At 46.2% G+C, this 19,546-nt stretch overlaps 1 protein-coding gene across 2 annotated transcripts in view; it reads right to left on the reverse strand.

The window, feature by feature from the left end:
* The window catches only part of Dnah8 (dynein axonemal heavy chain 8), a 203,950-nt gene that overhangs the window by 157,627 nt on the left and 26,777 nt on the right, over positions 1-19,546 (reverse strand). For both annotated transcript variants that reach the window (XM_055607163.1, XM_055607164.1), the window contains exons 11-18: positions 18,908-19,007; positions 17,593-17,712; positions 16,046-16,181; positions 13,024-13,211; positions 7,639-7,719; positions 6,883-6,999; positions 4,993-5,112; positions 1,457-1,592 (exon numbers count right to left, since the gene is read on the reverse strand). In XM_055607163.1, coding sequence (XP_055463138.1) covers positions 1,457-1,592; positions 4,993-5,112; positions 6,883-6,999; positions 7,639-7,719; positions 13,024-13,211; positions 16,046-16,181; positions 17,593-17,712; positions 18,908-19,007 — 998 coding nt within the window. The remainder of the gene's footprint in view (positions 1-1,456; positions 1,593-4,992; positions 5,113-6,882; positions 7,000-7,638; positions 7,720-13,023; positions 13,212-16,045; positions 16,182-17,592; positions 17,713-18,907; positions 19,008-19,546) is intronic.

Genomic DNA, 19,546 nt, shown 5'->3' on the forward strand with positions numbered 1-19,546 from the left:
CAATTGCAAAGTTACCCAATGGCAGAGAGATCTCAGGAAACCTAAAACCGGCATGTTCTTAAACAACAATCTCGAAGCAAAAATCAAAAAATTCCCCAGCAGGGAATTCAAAGTCACATGACCCTCATAAAAAGGTTCAGATTTGGCAGCTTATGGCTTGGGCTTTAATGAACATGTACTTACTGGGCTTATTGGGGGCTCTGGATTTTGTCATCAAATTACGAGATTCTAAAAAACAAACGGAGAACAGGAAACACAAAAGAACTCAAAGTCATTTCAACCTCTTTAAATAGAAGGCAAGATGGGGAAATTTCTCTTATCCCTAGCCTGTCATCTCAGCACATGAGGACAGAGGCAGATGTTTAAGACAGAAAGCTCAGGGCTGAGCTGGCTCCGCCCGAAGAGAGTCTGGGTGATTTCTGGCTGTTGGGAACCTAGCTTGAGGCTCAACAAAAGAAGTATGAGTAGATCCAGACCAGAGCAGCCAAGAATCATCAGGTTATAAAAGAAAAGGGTTTGGATCTTTGATTATCTCCTTTTAAGAAAGCAACTGCAAGCTTTGTTTATATTTAAAAAACAGAAAGGGGGAAAATGTGGATATAAACATGTTTTTGTTTTGTTCCCAGGTGTGGGATGTGGGACTGATTCAGATGGTCCATAGCAGCAGACTGTTTGCCTCATGCGGGCTCTGAGAGGGGCCCTTTACCAGCTGAAGACCGTTAGAATCTGAGGACTCTTGAGAGGGAATAAATGCCAGAGCCCAGAGAGTGTGGAGCTGAGAGAAAGAACGAGGCTGCTCCTGCTTCCCTCTTGCTGTTCCTGGTTGCTGTCGTGAGACAAGAAGTTGGAGAGCTCCTGAAATGAGGATTGGACTGGCTCCAAGGAATCGGATGACCCTGACCAGCAGGAAGCAGCTAAGAAAGAACTGCGCCCCTTCTCCCACTCACCCCTCTCTCTCTCCTACCTGGTGTTGGGGTGTTGGAACTGATTGGGGTGGAGCAGGGAGAAAGAGATAAGAAACGTAAATAAAAGAGTTTTTAAAACACACACAAAAAAACTAACACCAACACTTGCCCGAATTAAAATTTCCAGAGTTGTGAAAATTACAGACATTGCTGTTAGGTGTTTAAGAAAAAGAGCAAAATGAGTCAAATAACCAAAGTGACGTTAGAACACACACACAAACACAGTGATAACTACGTAACAGGACTGAGAGTACTCTCTACGGGAAGGCCATCATGTAGCGTTGGCTGATGGCTGTCATCTGAAAACTAGGGTTTCCAGGACCCCATCGTCCCCTAACTGCCACCCAGAGCTCACAGGGTCTAAACTGTCGGTGCCACAATGCGGATTATCCTGGACACCTACCTTCCCTCTGGGAAGCAGAAACCTTTGCTATCTGCCTGGTGGAACTATCCGAAGCTCTTGGGACTCAAACATTCCCTAGTGGAATTACCTGGCATCGGTTTGCCTAATTTCCCGGTGTACTTGACCTCGTAGATTTGTTCAAATATTGATATGAGCTCTTTCACAGCCTCTTCCACGTGCCTGCTCTTGTGGTTTAGAATGTCAGCCCATTCTTTTGTGTACATCTAATTAAACAGATAAGTCGCCATTAATTTCCAGACGCCTTAAAAACACCATGAAATTACTATGACTTTAATTTCTACCGCTGTGATTAACCCTTCTTGAACGTATCTAGAGGGGCTGGGTGTGCGGCTCATCCGGGGGGGCCTCTTGGTCCTAGGTTCTACCCCTAGTACTGCAAGAACAGATGTCTTACTGCTGCGATGAAAACACTGGCCAAACCAACTTGGGTGCAGGCATTTGTCTTACAGCTCCCATCGCAATCCATCACTGAGGGAAGTCAGGGCAGGGACCTGAGGCAGGAAACTGAAGCTCATGGAGGAAAGCTGCCTGCAATCGTGGTTTGCACGGCTTGCTTACTTGTGCAAGGAAGGACCACCTGCTCAGGTGTGCTCTGACCTACAGCGTGCTGGGCCCTCCCACATCAGTCCTCAACCAAGAAAAACGGCCCCAGAGGCATGCCCATGGGGCAACCGGATGGAGGCAGTTCCTCAGCAATCCCCTCTTCCCAGACACATCTGTGCTTGTGTCGAGTTGGCAGAAACCAGCCTGCAGTTTACCCCTGATCAACATGAGCACATCGCTGTTAAACCATAACTCTTCTTGTTTGTCTCCACAATGCCATGTTGTCAGCATATAAAAAAAACTCAGTCCGGCTTATTAAATGTCCCAGGTTTTATTTAAAAACACCAACCATTTACAAGTCGGAATTCACTTCAGCTGTGGGCTCCTGTGAAACCAAAATCAGCTTACACACTTGTTCATGCCGAGATGCGGGAACCAGGAAACAGTTGAAACTGGACCAAAGCAAAAACCAGACTCCTGCCGTGTAAACAGCTCCGTGTCTAGCACCTTCTCTTCCTCCCCCCAACCCCCACCGCTGTTCATGAAATCCCACGGGCTCTGGCCTGCAGGAGCAGGCCCATGTTCTAACACTAGTGAAAGACCCAAGGCCTCATCCTCTCGAATTCTAGTCAAGTTTTAGATCTGAAACCCAACACGGCGGCTGAGGCCAGCGCGACTCCCTCTGTTCAAAGCATCTTCTCTGGTATGCAGCTTCCTCACTGTCTCAGAAGTGCCCCTCCCTATCACGTGGCTTCTTGTCTGCTGCGTGGCTGCCTGAGCTCCATCCTGATTTCACCACCATGGCTTTTATTTCTCCTTCTCTCTTCCTCTGGGAAGCAGGTGCTTTACAGTATACTTGCTCTGGGCTTGCTTTCTTTCTTTTTTTCTTTCTTTTCTTTTCTTTTCTTTCCTTCCTTTCTTTCTTCCTTCCTTCCTTTCTTTCCTTTCTTTTTTCTTTCTCTCTCCTTCCTTCCTTCCTTCCTTCCTTCCTTCCTTCCTTCCTTCCTTCCTTCCTTCCTTCCTTCCTTCCTTCCTTTCATTGAAAATAGATTCTTCTCTCACACACTATATCCCCAACCCCAGTTCCTCCTCCCTCCACTCCTCCCAGCTCCACCCGCACCTCCCCGCTCCCCCTAGATCCTGCTCCTCCTCCTCCTCCTCCTCCTTTTTTCCCTCTTCAGAAAAAAAGCTGGCCTCCAAGAGACAACGGCCAAACGGGACAGAACAACATTCAGTGAGACAAGACAAAAAGCCCTCATATCAAAGCTGGACAAGGCAACCCAGGAGGAGGAGAAGAGTCCCAAGAGCCAGGCAAAAGAGTTGAAGACACCCCTGCTCCCACTGTTAGGAGTCCCACAGAAGCAGCAAGCTAACAGCCATAACAAATATGCAGAGGCCCTGATGCAGACCCGTGCAGGCCCAGTGCTTTGGGCCTTTTTTCTTTTAAACTGTAATAACAACAGAATTGCCCTCTGGCTTCTGGTTGAATCCATTCTCAATTTTATTTTATTTTTTTTTTATTTACATGACTGAAAATCCCAGGAGGGGATTCCCAATCCCCCCAGTATCATCTTGCAACTAGGGAGGGGACACCCCAAATTTTCCAGTAACACTACCACAGCAACCAAACTGATTCATAATAGAAGACCCAATTTCATTTCTGCATACATGCCCACCAAAATCAGTTCACACCCATGCGATAGTGTTCAGTCTATTACCAAGTGGTGTACGTTATCCAAATCTTGTCCCCGGCAGCCTAGGTAAATTGGAATAAGCTTATACAATAGAATAACACGCTGTCATGAGATGGAAAGAGTTCAGGTTAGCCTCGTCTATGTAAGCAGTAAGGCCACCCTCAGCACTATACTGTTTCTGTGATGCAAGGATCAAGAAACAAGAAGGAACACTAAAAAGGGGCACAGGGGGCTCACCTGGAATAAGGAAAGGTCTTCTCTCTTAAGAGATAGTTATAAGGTGTGGTATGTGTAGACACTCACCGAATACTAGTCTTAAGATCTGCGCGCTAGAGAGCTAGAGAGACGGCTCAGTGAGGAAGAGTGCTGACTGCTCTCGCAAAGGACCCAGGTTTGAGTCCCAGCACCTACAGCTCATAACCATCCTTAACTCCAATCCCAGGGGATCCATCACCCTTCTCCGGCCTCCTCGGGCACCAGGAATGCATGCGGTGTACAGACGTACACCTAACCTCGCTGACTTTTCATTTAAAAGAATTGTGCGCTTTTTTTTTTTTTTCAGATATGTGTATATAAATACAAATCAACAAAAAAGGAAACAACACGGACTAAGGAGGTGAGATTTTCTGCTGTCATAACTGGGTGCCACTGCCGCTGAAGGGAAGTTGCCTAATCGGATATGGTGGCAATGTGGCTGGATACGATGGGCCAGATACAGAAGCAGAAGGGCCACACTGTTAGGCTGAGCTTAAGGGCCTGACCTGAGAAACGGGTACTGAGTATAAGAAAGAGGTGATTCAAGAAAAATCTGACACAAGCTGGCTTGGCTTTTAGACTTGATACTTAGGAAACCAAGCATGGTAAGGTGGTGAGCCCCAGGTTTCTTGGTGACTGAACAGGAGAACATGGGAAATCAAACCACAAGGAAAATGGCAGCTGGGCATGCTGGCCCAGGCCCTAATCCCAAGCAGTCAAGAGGCAGGTGCACCTCGGTGAGTTCAAAGCCAGCATGGTCTAAACAGGGAGTTTCAGGCTAGCCATGGCTACAGAGCAATTCCTGTTGAAATAGGAAGAGAGAGAGAAAAAAAAAGAAAGGAGGTAGATGGCATCGCCCTGGGGAGATACGCTGAAGGAGAGGAGCCCCGCAGACTCCAGAATTAGTTTAAGGGATTAGTAAACCCTACATGGCCCTTGACTTGAGCTGCTGAAGCCACACAAGTCTTTGATACTTAGGCTAGTTCCCACAAAAGCTGGTTCCAAAAAAGAAACTAGAAAACAAAAACGGGCCTACACGTCCACTTTCAGACTGTGAGTTTACACGCCAGGTCAGTGACCCAGCGCTTCTGTAGCTATAACGAACCCGTACCTCATTGAGGGTGAGCATGTCTTCCACTCTGGTAGCACCACTGTCCGGCAAGGAAATTAGCACCGTCTTGGCTATCTCCTTCAGAACGGTGTCAATATGCATTTCACACAGGTCGTTGACCTACCCGAAAGACAAGCAAACGTAAAAAAGTAAAAAGCAAGAAATCGCTCTTTCCCTTTAACACTAAATTTTTTTTTTACCCAAAATGCACTGGAGCTATAAATCCATTTACAGAATGGAATCTAGAAATTAGCATCCTGGGCCAAGCATAATTTGGTGAACGGTTCAGGAGTCCACGGGTGAAGAAACCATGACCCGGGTCTAAAGCGGCATGGGCCAGAGCATGACTTGAAGGCATGACTTCCTTTGACCCTCACCTTTCACAGACAATCCATTCGCATCCCAGCTTTACAGCTAAAGACGCCACAGCTCAGAGAAGGAAAGGAAAGTAGGAAGGACACACAGCTCATGAAAAGCAGAAGATCCCGGTCAGGTCTGGCTGACTCCTAAGCCTATGGGTTTGTCTATGACACCATGACACCATACCAAGGAACCAGCACATCCCATGTTGATGAGAAATCAACATTTTTATGTGTATTTGAACATTTGGTTATTGTTTCATTTGGTCAATATCAGACACACATTAAGGTTGATGTTAAAGCAGGATTCACTGCCTTTTTCTTCTTCCTTCTTCTTCTTCTTCTTCTTCTTCTTCTTCTTCTTCTTCTTCTTCTTCTTCTTCTTCTTCTTCTTCTTCTTCTTCTTCTTCTTCTTCCTCCTCCTCCTCCTCCTCCTCCTCCTCCTCCTCCTCCTCCTCCTCCTCCTCCTCCTCCTCCTCCTTCTTCTAGACAGGGTTTCTCGACTAAAGGCATGCACCACCACACCTGGCCCACTGACATTTTTATCATTCTACAATCATCCTATTTGTGTGTGTGTGTGTGTGTGTGTGTGTGTGTGTGTGTGTGTGTGTCTGCAGAGAGGTCAGAGATTGACATCAGGCTTCTTCCTCAATCATTCTCCACTGGTGACTGAACCCAGAGTCTGCCAAGTTGGCTAGTCTAGCCTGCCGATTTGTCCTGGGGATCCCCCATCTCTGCCTCCCAGGTGCTAGAGTTACAGGTGGGCTGCCATGCCCACTGGGCTTTTTATGTGGGAGGCGAGGATCTGAACTCGGGGGGCCCTCAGGTTGGCATAGCAAGCCCTTTACCCACTGAGCCACCTCTCCAGCTTCCAATCATCCTAGCTTAGACTACAGTGTGGAGGTGAACCATCACCTTAGCCTCTTGAGGACAAGGTAAATTGGGGAATAAATACAGGGCAACCCAGATGAAAAGGACCCAAATCAATACCACATATAACATACATTTATTTATTTATTTATTTATTTATTTATTTATTTATTTATTTATTTACTGGGTGTTCTTTTAGTTAAAATATCATAAACCTTGCTAAAAAAAAAATTTAAGAGACAGGGTTTCTCTATGTAGCCTTGGCTGTCCTGAACTCACTTTCTAGACCAGGCTAGCCTGGAACTCACAGAGATCTGTCTGCCTCTGCCTCCCTGAATGCTGGTATTATAGGTGAGTGCCACTGTGCCCGGCTTGGATTTATTTTATTTTTAATCACGTGTGGGTGTTTTGGTGTGGGCATGCGCGTGCAAATGCAGGTGCTCACAGAGGTCAGAGGTCTCGGTGGAGCTGGAGCCAGACCTGGGTCCTGGACACCAAACTCAGGTCCTCTGCAGAGTGGAACGGGCTCTTAATCATCAAGCCACCTGCTGAGACCAAATCACCCCTTCAACAGGGCCTCCGGGGCCAACAGGGCGTGACTCCACTGCTGCTCGCATCCTCAGTGCTAAAGTGTGTGGCTCTAGAAGATTACTGGCTTTACCTTCTTTAGAAGCTGGTGGAACATATCCAAAACAGACTCGACTTCATGGAAGAAGCTCTCCAGCATTAACGATGACCACGTTAGTATTGTGAGTCCCTGCCTCAGCACGGACTCCACCTAGGAAGAGAGAGGAGAAAAAAAAAAAATAACCGTTTGCCGTTGCTCATAGGAGTCTTTTGAAAATAGTCTTATGTGATGCATCTTCTTAATTAAATCCCCCGCTTCCATTATAGCCAACAGGGATGGCCTCTCTTTTAAATCATCTTTGGCTGTCCTGGAAGCAGCCATAAATTTTCACAAAGTATTCATGACTCACATTTACTTGTTTTTCTTTCTTTTTTTTCAGGGGGAGGGAGGGGAGGTTGAGACAGGGTTTCTCTGTGTAGCCTTGGCCGTTCTGGACTCTCTTTGTAGACCAGGCTGGCCTCGAACTCACAGCAATCTGCCTGCCTCTTTGCCTCTGCCCCTCTGCCTCTGCCCCTCTGCTTCTGCTGGGATTAAAGGGGTATGTCACCACACCCGGCTTATTATTTTGTTTTTCAAAGGTAACAAAACTGAGACTAGAAATCATTCCATAGGAAGAGAGAGAAGGAGGGAACAAAGAAGGGATAGAAGGGGAGAGAGAGAAAGAGAGCTGTAAAGTTGAAAAGAGAAATCAATGGTCTGGCCAGGAGACGTTCTGAGATCCATAATCTATAGAAGAGGAATCTAATTTTTAAATCAGAGAAATCAATATGAGCCATCGGCGCCACCAACCTTTTTCATTTTAGGGGTCATCAGATTGACAAACACAGTCGGCACTTCCTGGCATAAATCGTCGTAATACTGCAGAAGACCCTGTGCAAAGTCAAAACGGAAGAGCTTATTGAAATTCATACTGAAGGAAGGACCACATTCAGGCTGGGACCAGAAAGGCTTGACTGCCCCTGTCTTTTCCACACAGGCCTGCCAGGATGGGGACGCTGCCCTTTTTAATCTATACGGTCTATATAGAGGAGAATCTATATTCTCCTCATCGGCTGTCAATCACAGGTGCATTCCCTTTGAATTCAAGCCTGCCCACATCACTTCTCAGGGTCTCTCTCATTTTTCAGGTATGTTGCTCTCCTCTCTTTGTTTTTGTGAAATTCTTCAGGTAATTATCATTTCATAGTATCTGTTATCACACATTTTTATCTTCTTTTTTTTTTTTTTTCATTCATTTGTATGAAAGAGGGTCTCAAGTAAGCCTGGGCTAGCCTTGAACTCCTAGTCCTCCTGTTCCACCTCCCAGGTGCTGGATTACAGGCGTGCACCCAGCCACTGTTCCTAATCTTCCAACCTACTGGGGCTGGAGAGGCGGCTGGGTTGTTAAGAATGCTTGCTACTCAAGCTGAGGACCAGAGCGCATGTCCCAGTACCCAAGCTGGCAGGCTCACAGACAGCTGTAACTTCAGGCCCAAGGGATCCAGCGCAATCTTCCGGTCTCATAGGGCATCCGTGTTCACAACAAGTGGCACACACACACACATCACACGATCTTAAAAAAGAAACTGAGATCATAACTGATTCTAATTTTTTTTTTTTTTTAGGATTTAATTTTTATTTTATGTATAAGAGTTTTCGCTTGCACTGTGGCTGTAAACCACGTACATGCAGTGCCCAAGACGGCCAGAAGAGGGCACTAGGTCCCAGAGACTGGACAGAGAAGCCAGATGCTGCAAGTTCCTCATTGCTGAGTCATCACTGTGCCCACCCACCTCCGTACACCCTGCTTTCTTAACTCTAAATAACTGCTCCACACAACCGAAACGGATGAGCTTTTCTTTCTTCTTTTAGAGAGGACCCATGGCGACCAGTTTGGGCGGGTTGTAACTGTATTACAGGGTGTGGTGGGATGAAGTTGCTTGACTGGTTTTTAAGCAGCTTCAGTTTTACTTTTAATAGTTTCAGAGCTCTTGACTGCATGAGCCCTACACTCAGCAAGAAACTCTTGACTTTCTTTGCCACGCAGTGCTAATGAAATCTCATGAGATACCTCCTGTCAGATTCCTGGTCTCACGGTGCAAAAACCAAGTGCGCTCCGGTCTCAACGATGCCAGATGCCAACGTACCTCTGGGGGAGAGGGGAGGGTTCTTTAACATTACGTCTGGTCTCGCTGAGAGCAGAAACTATCACGTTCTTTGAAGAAAACAGACAGAAATCTCTGGCATTAGATTAGGCAAAGATTTCTCACACCGGACAATTAAAGTACAAGATGTAAAACAAAGGTAAATGCTTGTATTTCAAGGTACCTCACTGGTCAGCCACTGGGACACATGCCTCTATTAACTGCACTTGAGAGGAAGACGAAGGCAGTTATCTGGGAGTTCAAGGCCAGCCTGGCCTACATAAAGAATTCCATGTAAACCAAAATTGTGAAAACACAACCCACAGAATTGGGGGGGAATCAAATCTGGTATCTGGTAACAAACTATATCTATAAATCTATTATCTGGTAACAAACTCTATCTACAAAGACCTATTACAAAGTTTAAAAGGACCCAATTTTGAAATAAACAAAGGGTCTGAACAGGCAACAACACTTTTTTGACAAAACTCTGAACCTCCAAAAGCCTACAAATAAGCCAATAAACTCATGAAAAGACACCCAGCGTCACCAGTCGGCAGGGAAATGTGAATCTGAACCACATGGAAATGCTGAACCAGAAGGCTGCCCATGCAAAGGACAGGCACTACCAAGTAATGGCGGGGATGTAGCAAGTCCAGACTTGCCCTCACTCACCGGGCAGGAACCAAAGTGATGGTGTCACTTCTGAAAGCTTGGAACGTTGCGTGTGGGATTAGCAAACTAAGGAAGCCCGAGAGGGTGAAGACACTCCTTCATCAAAGACGTGTGTGGAAACATTCACAGCCACATTTACTCACAACAGCCACAAAACAGAAACAGACCAAATATACATCTGTTGAGTAGAAAAATTTCCCCGATATTAAAGCTTCTCACCTGGGAGGGAGATGTGTTAAGACATGGTGATCGCCGGAGCACACCTTTGCACTTAGGAAGCAGAGGCGGGCGGATCTCTGAGTTTGAGGCCAGCCTGGTTTACACAGTGAGTTCCAGGACAGCCAGGGCTATGCAGAGAAACCCTGTCTCAAGGAGGGGAGGGGGGGGAGGAGACAATATGATTAGGAAGGAGGTGAAACATTCCATCCTAAAGGGGAAAGCTTGTTAAGCACAGGAAGTAGACAACTCAAAGGCTTCAGGAAGTTCCTGAAGTTGGCCAGATTCACTAAGTCCCTCCCTCTCCAAGCATATATAAATTATTAGCACTGCAGAGAGGCATTCTCGGACAGGACAAGCCTCCTAGAAAAAGACAGAGACAAGCCAAATTGCCCAGAAGACTCTCAGACCAACCAAACCATCTGGAAGAAGAAGGAGAGACAGCTTAACTGAGCTGCCTGAAAGAAATCCAAACCAGACAAGCTGCCTGGAAAAGGCTGAGAACAACAGAACTACTCAGAAAAGACACTCTCCAGCCTGTGGATCTGCCTGTGGGGTGTGCAGTCCACACGGACCAGGTTCCCAGCATCCATCATCTGTCACCCATGATGGGATGGGCTTTGCTGACTTAGCTGTCTGCGGTCAACCCATTCTTTTAAGTAACCCCTTACACAGATTCCTGTAAATATCCCCCAATAAAACTTACTGGTTCACCAAGTTAGAGTTTGGTGACATCCTTCTTTTAGCCTGGGGTTGGTGAGCAGGCAGCGTCACCCAACACAAAGTGACAGGCAGAGGGGTAGAGTCATACAATGGAGCGAAAATGAAGCCCTGACACATGAAACAGTGAGAACCGGCTCTGTTTGATGACGGAGGCTCCATACAAATGGCCACATGTTCTATAACTCCATTTGTAGGAAAGGCCCAACGCAGGCACATCTATAGGCACAATGAAACGGTAGCTTCCAGCTGCCAAGAGTAGGAGGGAGACTTGAGGGGAAATGGGGATTGAATGCTATTAGGCATACGGGCTGTCTTTTGAGGGTGACAACAATATTCTAGAACTGCTTGTGATCACAGCTGTATAACTTTGTGGAGACACTAAAACCATTTGACTGTATATTTTTAATGAATTAACTGTATGGTACATGGATCACACTTCAACAATGCCGTTACCTGAAAACAAAACTGTTAGGCCATGCATGGCAACACAGGCCCTAAGCTCATCACTTGAGAAACAGAAGCCCCGAGTGCGAAGTTCTTCTCCACTACGCAGCAAGTCTGAGGCCAGCCGAGGTAAAAAACGAAAAATAAAAACCACCCTCAAAACAAAACAACAACAAAGGTAACAAAAAAAAAAAAATGTTTAGGAAAACCTTCACCGTGACTGTTTCTCTATCTTTTTTAGGACTTATGATTCCGTGTATGTCTCTGTGTCTTCCTATCTTTATGTGGTAGGTCTGCAAGAACTGAAGTTGCAGACGACAGGAAGCCATCTTGTGGGTTCTGGTGCTGAGCCAGTCCTCTGCAAGAACAGCCAATGCTCTTAGACTCTCGAGCTGTCTCTCTAGCCCTCTTTTAAGATAGAAGACTTTCATAGATGTACCCTGTATTTTGAACAGATTAATTCCCTGGCACTCGCCCCCACTGGCGGTTCCTCTTTAAGCTACATATCGTAGCCAACTTTTAATTTGTTATAACATCTATTAGAATAAGGGTTTGAAAGAGTCTCTGTGACTCTTTTTATTTGCTCCCCAAAGAACAAACTTGTCCTTATGCCTGGATGTGGACTATAATTAAACCAAGAGATTTCAATGGAACGACATATTGAAAACAGCAGATCCCCGCTCTTGTCTTCCCAGAAAGGCCCAGGAAGAGTCTTGTATTGACTTATTATGTTATTGACGAAAAGAAGTTAATCCTCTTTGTGCCCAAGCAAACAGAATCCTTTTTCTCATTGAATCATCAGCAGTTCCATTAGTTTCTATGTATTCATCTTATAATCCATATTTAATCAGTTCTTTATTCTTGGATTTACATTCCGGTCTTTTACTATGACTAATGCTGCTGGAAAGAGTTATCTTTACATTTATATATCTTCCTGTCTCCCTAAAACATACACTCACTGAGTTCCTAGAGAAAGCAAAGGACACTGGTCCACTCAGCTTAACTGTTTCAACTGGCTTTTAAAAGAAACCCGGGGTTGCCAACTCTTGTTTCACGTCTTTCAAACCATGTACTAAAATTTCAATATGCTTTTTATTTACTTCTTTAGTGTTAGTTAACGTGTATGCATGAGTCTGCCTATGTGCCTGTGCACACAAGTGCAAGTGCCTTCAGACACCAGCAGAGGGCAGCTAATGACCTGGAGCTGGAGTTGCAGGCATTTTTGAGCCACCCACTGTGATCCTCTGTAAGAGGAGAATACATTCGTAAAGCAGCTGAGCCATTTCTCCAGCCTCCTGAATTTGCTTAATTGATCCTTTTGAATGTCAGGGTTGTTTTTTTTTTTTTTTTTTTGGGTGGGGATTGTTTTTGTCTTTGTTTTGTTTTGTTTTTTTAATAGCATTTTACTATTTGCTCTGGCAATCCTGGGACTCAGTCTATAGACCAGGCTGGTCTTAAACTCACAGAGATTCTTCTGCTGCCTTTGTCTCTCAGATGCTGGGATGAAAGGGGTGTGCCACCACCCCTGACTCATATATATATATATATTTTTTTTTTTTAATTTGTGTTACTCACAATAGAACTTAAATTAGAGTTCTTCATTTATTTATTTTTTTTTAATTTGTGTTACTCACAATAGAACTTAAATTAGAGTTCTTCATTTTACCCTACACTGTTGGAGAATCCTTTCCATTTGTGTGATTTTATAGTCATCTTTTCCCTCATAATTGATATTTTATTAGTACCCAGTATCAAATATATTAAAGTTAATGTTCTTACTCCATAAAATTATAATTAAAGCATTGTTAAACCTGATGTTTCATCGCTTAGGACCCAGAAGTCCAAGTGAGCTCTGGAACTCTCCTTCTCCTTTCCACCTCCCATCTTTATGTCGTTTCCAAGTTGGTATTTTAATCCTACGAAGAATGGGGGCTGCAGAGACGGTTCGGGACTAAGAAAAAAGGAAATCGCCAGAAGCTGCTGTTTGTCTTACCTGCAGATACAGCTTGTCTGCCTTCAATTTGTTTTCCAGTTTCAGCAGCTTCTTTGCTTGTTCCGGGACGTCCAGCTTCATCTTAATCATGCACTTCGTTTCCCGAACCACTTCCAGTATTTTAGGGTCGAAATTGACCAGCAACTTCCCCGTTTCCGGATGTCGAACAAACAGCGTGGCTTGCAAGGCTGCAGACAAACCAGGGCTGCCGTTGGGTTACTCTGCGCTCTCCTTCTGCTCTCCCCACTGTACTAAGCTTGCTACTTAAAGGCAGAGCAATCGTCCTGGATTCCACGGGGCTAAGGCTCCATCTCGCACCCATTATCAGCCATCCAGACTCCGCCCTGGAGAGAGAAAAACTGCTGGACACAGACAGGCTTTGTGCCACTAACTAACTGCCATACTTCTGAGAGGGGGTCACAGAGGCCCAGCTGTAGCCTATTTTTATGGATTACAACTTGACCCTTAGTCTAGTTTCCTTTCTGTTGCTGTGATAAAAAACAAACAAACAAACAAAAAAACACTGACCAAAGAAAGATGGCTTTGAGGAAGATAGGATTTATCTGCCTTTTAGCCCCGATCACAGTCCATCACTGAGGAAACCAAGGCAAGAACCTAATGGCAGGCCTGCCTGCCACTCCACACAGTGTTAGCTCCCACACGAGAACTCCTGGCCGAAAACTACAGAAGGCACCATCTAGAGTTGAAGACAGCCTGCCTAGGGATGATAGTGCCCACAGCGGATTAAGCCCTCCTAAAACAATTAGCCATCGAGGCAGCTGCCCCACAGTCCTGTGGCCAGTCTGCTCTGGCCAAACCCTCAACTGAGGCTCTCCCCTCAGATACCTCTAGGCTTCGTCTTAAGGCTAGCCCAGACTGCCCCTGAAAGGGGGGTCAGAATGGCAAAGATGGCACACTGCCTCGACTTCAAACGCTTTTGTTTTTGAGGCATAATTTCATGCAGCCTCAAACTGGCCTCAAATCCATGATGTGGCACAGGATGACTCCAAACTTCTAACTTCCTCCCGCCTCAGCCTCCCTAATGCCGAGATCGCAGGCGTGCACCGCCACCTCCAGCGAGGAATACTTACTGAATGACATTGAGTCCCGGCCTCTTAGAATGAAGAGGCGTTTGTTTGTCTTTTCACACTATCTATCGCGTGAACAGCATTCCTACAAATGAGCATCTTAAGATAGGCCTTTTGGACCTAAGCGAGCCTGGATACCTGAGTTTGATTCCTGAGTTACACAAGGTAAAAGCAATCGGAAAGTTGCCCCCTGACTCCCGCGTGCATGCTGTACCACGTGTGAAATGCAGAAACTAACACATATGAATAATTCATTAAAGGTTTTCAAATGTAAATAGATGCTTTTATTGTGATTTGAAATGCACAACCTCGAAGAATTCTTTCTTGATGGGGCCTTAGATTGCTTATTTGTTTTTATTTTATGTGTGCGGGTACTTTGCACACATGTTAAGTCTGTGCAACCTATGTGTGCAGTGCCCACAGAAGCCAGAAGAGGGCACTGGATGCCCTGGAACTGCAATCACTGACGGTTGCCAGCTGCCGTGTGGGCGCTGGGAACTGAACGTGGGTCCCCTGTAAGAGCAGCCAGTGCTCTTAACCACCGGGCCACTGCTCCAGCCCCTTAGATTATTTACTAATGTAACAGGAGTTAATAATAAAAAATAACTTCAGGCTTATATGCGTTTACTCAAATTACATCTTATTTCAACAAACTTTATTAACAAGGAATTTCATTATGGTCACAGACTCTGCCCAGTCTCATGCGGCCTGAAAGAATGTCAAGGCATCAATGTCTAGGAAGATGAAGTGCTCCCTAAATCCCTTTGAGGTTGACTGACTTGTACTAACTAGGTAAAATTAGCTCCTCGTAAAAGGTGGTTTTAATTAATTAATTATAAAATCTATTGTTGGGAGGATGTGCCAGAGCACCCCCACCGTGGAGGTCAGAGGACAATCTGAGGGGTCAGTTTTCTCCTTCCGTGGTTAAGTACGTGTGAGAGACTGAACTGAGGCCTCCAGGCTTGCGCAGCAAGCTCCTTGCTGACTGGGCCACCTTGCCAGCCCTAAGCAAGATTTTCTGTTCTTGTTTTGGTTTTTAGACATCCTCTTGCCCCTGCCTCCAGAATGCTGGGATTCAAGGATGAATCCCATACCCAGCCTCCACAAGGTTCTTAATGGGGTCAGTTTTCCTGAGGATCCTGGCTAAGAATTTTATCCAACGAATTTGGAATCCTTTCAGAATCCGGCTAGAAATCACACGCCCGTTCAGATAAATCCCAGAATAATTCCAAACTCTCATCTCCTATGACCTGCCTGCCCCAGGACGGTACTGAACTTGCAGAACAAATTCAAGCACAATTCAAGAACAAAAGCACAAGTAAGACAGATCCATAAGGACAGCTGGGACCTAAGGACAGGCCCAGGCCTGATCTCCACCAGAAGAGCTCTGTGAAGCATCCTTCAAAAATTGGCTCCCAATCCCTGTCAAGAACAGCCATTCTGTACAATAGGAAACCGCCCAGAGCGATTCATTTCCCACAGCCTGGGCTACCAGGAAAAACACCAACTGTTGGCTTTGCTTGGGAGTACTTCTGGGCTCTAACCAACCAACCTCAGCAGCTCTATGGTACCTTCTAGTGCCAAGCGATGCTCTCAAGAGGCAGAGAACATTCCAGAACACATGACATAAACTTCATGTATTAAGACGTCCTACCTCACCCTGTGGCCCCAGGGTCGCTCATTACTTTGGAGCACCCCCAACTAGCCTCTACTCCCTGCAGGGAGCCCCGGGGTGGGGGTGGAGTTTCTGCCGGATTTCACCTCCCCAGTGTATGGCACCGCCCGGGGCTTTTTCATGTAGGCTCTGCAGAAGAAATTTACCAACTAAGCCACTTTCCCAGCCTCAAACCTAAACTCCAACCAGGCGAATCGTGTGTAAAAAGCTTTCCGAACACCAACGGAAACGGAGAGGCGCTGGTGAGCCTTCTACGCACCGTACTGTAGCTGGGAGACCTCTCTGACCCAGGCTGTGTGGTAGACCACTTCAAACTCCACCAGCACGTACGAGATCTTGTTATACTGACGGATGACAGCTTTACCTTCTGTGCTTGACAAAATCTCCGAGTTTTTCTGGATTTTAGGGGTTTTTTTTGGGGGGGGGGAGAGAAAAGTTATATTTTAAGAGAGTGTGGACTTTATCCCACAAACTGCTTATACTGACATTAAAGGTCATGGAAGCCGTTTAGATTCTGCCTTCGGGTAAAATAGGGACTGGGAAGGCCGTGGAAGCTGGAGACTGGAGTACAGGGATATTATACAGGGAAGAAAAGATTGAAAAGGAGTCCTGTTGGGCCACAGGCAGCAGAGCTCTCTGTCCCCAGCTTCTCCTCCCTCCCCATTTCCCTGAACAAGGCACAAACTGGCTGATTTTCCCTGAACAGTTATCAGGGCAAATTTCTTAATTATACACTGCAGGGGAGGGGGCAGAGGGAGGGAGGGTGAATCAAAAAGTGTTCCTTTGTGTTAACATTAAAAACATTCACAAATGCCAGACTGTACCTTGCCACTATAGCAACTTAGACTCTTTTGTCTAAAGCTAGTTTAAAAGTCTTTCAAGTTTATTTTTTAGTGTTTATTATGTGTGGGAGCTGGTGCACATAAGTGCAGGTACACACAGAGGCCACAAGAGGGCATCACTTCCCTTTGGAGCTGGAATTCCAGGTGATTGTGAGCCACTCAACATGGATGCCAGGAACCGAACTTGCGTCCTTTGCACAAGCAGTATTCACTCTTAGCTACTGAGCTATCTTTCCATCCCCAGCTTAAATATTTGTAAATATGTAGAATAATGAAGCCGGCAACAGCAGCCCTGAAGAAATTTTACATTTAGTATCGCCCCAGTAACAAAATTACTTCAAGGCTGTGATGCTGCGGTTATTTTATTCTCTCTTTAGGCATGAAATGCAGCATCAAACAAACCAGACTCTATACTGACAGTCTGTCTCTTAAACAAATAAAAACAAAATAAAAAACAAAGGAAAGACAATGTGACATTTCCAGAACGCTGACAGAGTCTACAAGGACCTGCTCCTCAGAAACCTGCTACTCTCATGCTGCACATACACACTGGTATGCCCTGCCTGGGGCTCAGTTCTTCAAAGAGGAATACACTTGGCATCCCGTCTTACTTTCATTAAATATACATCAGCACCCATCCATCCACACATGCAAATAGGAGGCAGGACATGGCTTACACTATGTGTTTTCAAAACAATTATTTTTAAGAGACTTCATAAAGTGTCTTCTGTTATTAAAAGACGTAAGATTTGCCAACTATAATTGAACTGGTTGGTCCACTGAACATGAAAAGATTGACTTAGCCCCTCTCCGGCATGCTTATAAGCCATTTTTTTTTTCTCTCAGCAAAAGCACTGGTTCTGACTACTTCACCGGCATCAATATTGTAGGACAGGATGCATTTGTAATGTAATTTCGTTTCCACACCACCGTGAGTCATATATAAATGGTATGATTGGCTTACAAAGAAGTAGTTGATGGGTTCATTTATCCGTCGGTACAGCTGCCTCACCCAGAGAATTTTTCCTGCTATGGGGGGCATGTTGCGAGCGAGAGGGGGGTCATCTTTCTGAGAATGATAGAGCTGTAATTAAAAAATATACGATGTTAATGTTTGAATTCAACACAGCGGAGATTGCAAAGGAATTTACAGCTACATCCGCATAGGTGTTCTCACCATGATTATTCACAGGCTGAGTGCGCATGGGTTAGTCAATAAATATGTAAATGAGCTTCAGAACCAATAATTGGGAGCTCAAATACAATCATGTCCGCAGTGTATGATGCTTAACTCTCTCTTTGCCTTCACTTTCTATTACATGTTGTGTTGCTTTGAATTGGCAATGCTCCCTTACAGGTGTGGCGTGCGTGCGTGCGTGCGTGCGTGTGTGCGTCAGTATGCATGACCATAGGAATGCCAGAAGTCAGTACTGGCATCTTCAATCACTTTCCACTTTCTTCGAGACAGAGTCTCCCAGTGAACGCGGAGCTCAGTGACTGGGGTAGGCCGGCTGCCAGCAAGCCCCGGGAGCCCCCTGCCTCCACCAGGGCAGCATGGAAGGAACAGGCGCCTGCTGCTGCAACCAGCTTTTTATGTGGGCGCCGGGGACCTGAACTCAGGTGTCCCTGTTTGTACAGCAAGCCCTTCACCGATCATCCTGGATCCGGGTTTCTTATTTTGAACGTCTGCCCTCCTCCTCTCCCCCAGCTGGCTGTACTGTTTGGGGAAGTTGTGGAATCTTTCGGAGGCAGGGCCTCTGGGAGTTACACCCACTCCCTGATCTGTTCTGGCTGGCAGCCGTGTGACTAGCCTCAGGTTCACAACCTGCCACACACTGAGGTCCTCCGCTAGGACAGGCTGAACCACAATCCAAGACACCCACCCACCCACACACACACACACACACACGCACGCAGCTCTGTAAAAGGCAGGGGTACAGAAGTGACTAACAAGCGTGTCTTCCTGTCTGTCGTTACCTCACCTTCCAAGGAGGTCTTCAGAGGAGGAATCGTGTGGCTACGCTGTAGCCGGTACACTCGGGCCCCTGCGCTAACTAACCGGGCCCTGCTGTAGACACACAGGAAGACTTCTTCACGCCAAGCAGGTGTGGCTCCGGCAGCCCAGGGGCACCCCGCCGCGACCCTCACTCTCAGAAGGGAGCCTCCGAGAGCCCTCACTGTGGGAGGACAGCCCTGAAGGCTCTGGCGCTTGGTAACGACGGTGAAGACCCTCCCAGTTTATACTAACGCACTCTTCTGTGTGCACGCAGGGAACTTACCTTCTTGGTAGCTTCAAGCTCGGACACGTAACACTGGAGGATCCGCTCGATCGTGTGATTGATTTCCAGCTGAAGGCAGGGAATGTTCAGCTTCTGAAACCTAAAAGGAATTGAAACGGGATAATTAAAGGGGAAATGAGAAGCGCACTGCAGAATGACCGGAGCGACACATACCCGTTCATGCGTCTGATAAATGTTCATTCCAGGCCCCATGCATTGTCCTAGGCATATGACCACAAACAAGGCAGGTGCGCTCCCAGCGTCCCTGGACCCTGCAGTTTCCACATTGAAAGGCAGATACTGTAATGGTGGCTTGTCAGCCAACATTGCATCTCCTCAGACGCTAAAGGACGCCTGGGAGTTACAAGGAGCACACCGTTCTGATGACAGAATAAAGTGACCAAGAGCGCATTATAGGTAAAGAGGGCAATGGGAGATGGGGGCGGGAGGGGGGGCACCATTAAATAAAGGCTCCCTGTACCGTCACTTGTCAAAATCGTTTCATGCCTGCTTTGAATCTGGAGGTAGTCTCTTAAGAGCCAATCGCTACCACAGAGATATGGAACTATGGCAAAGCTGGCAGGAAGCCAGATACGCTGAGTCCCCAGGGAAGAATTCCTAAGTGGGCCTCTGGCATGG

This window comes from Psammomys obesus, unplaced genomic scaffold (genome assembly GCF_907164565.1).
Source record: "Psammomys obesus unplaced genomic scaffold, mPsaObe1.curated_primary_1811, whole genome shotgun sequence".
Lineage (NCBI taxonomy): Eukaryota > Metazoa > Chordata > Mammalia > Rodentia > Muridae > Psammomys > Psammomys obesus.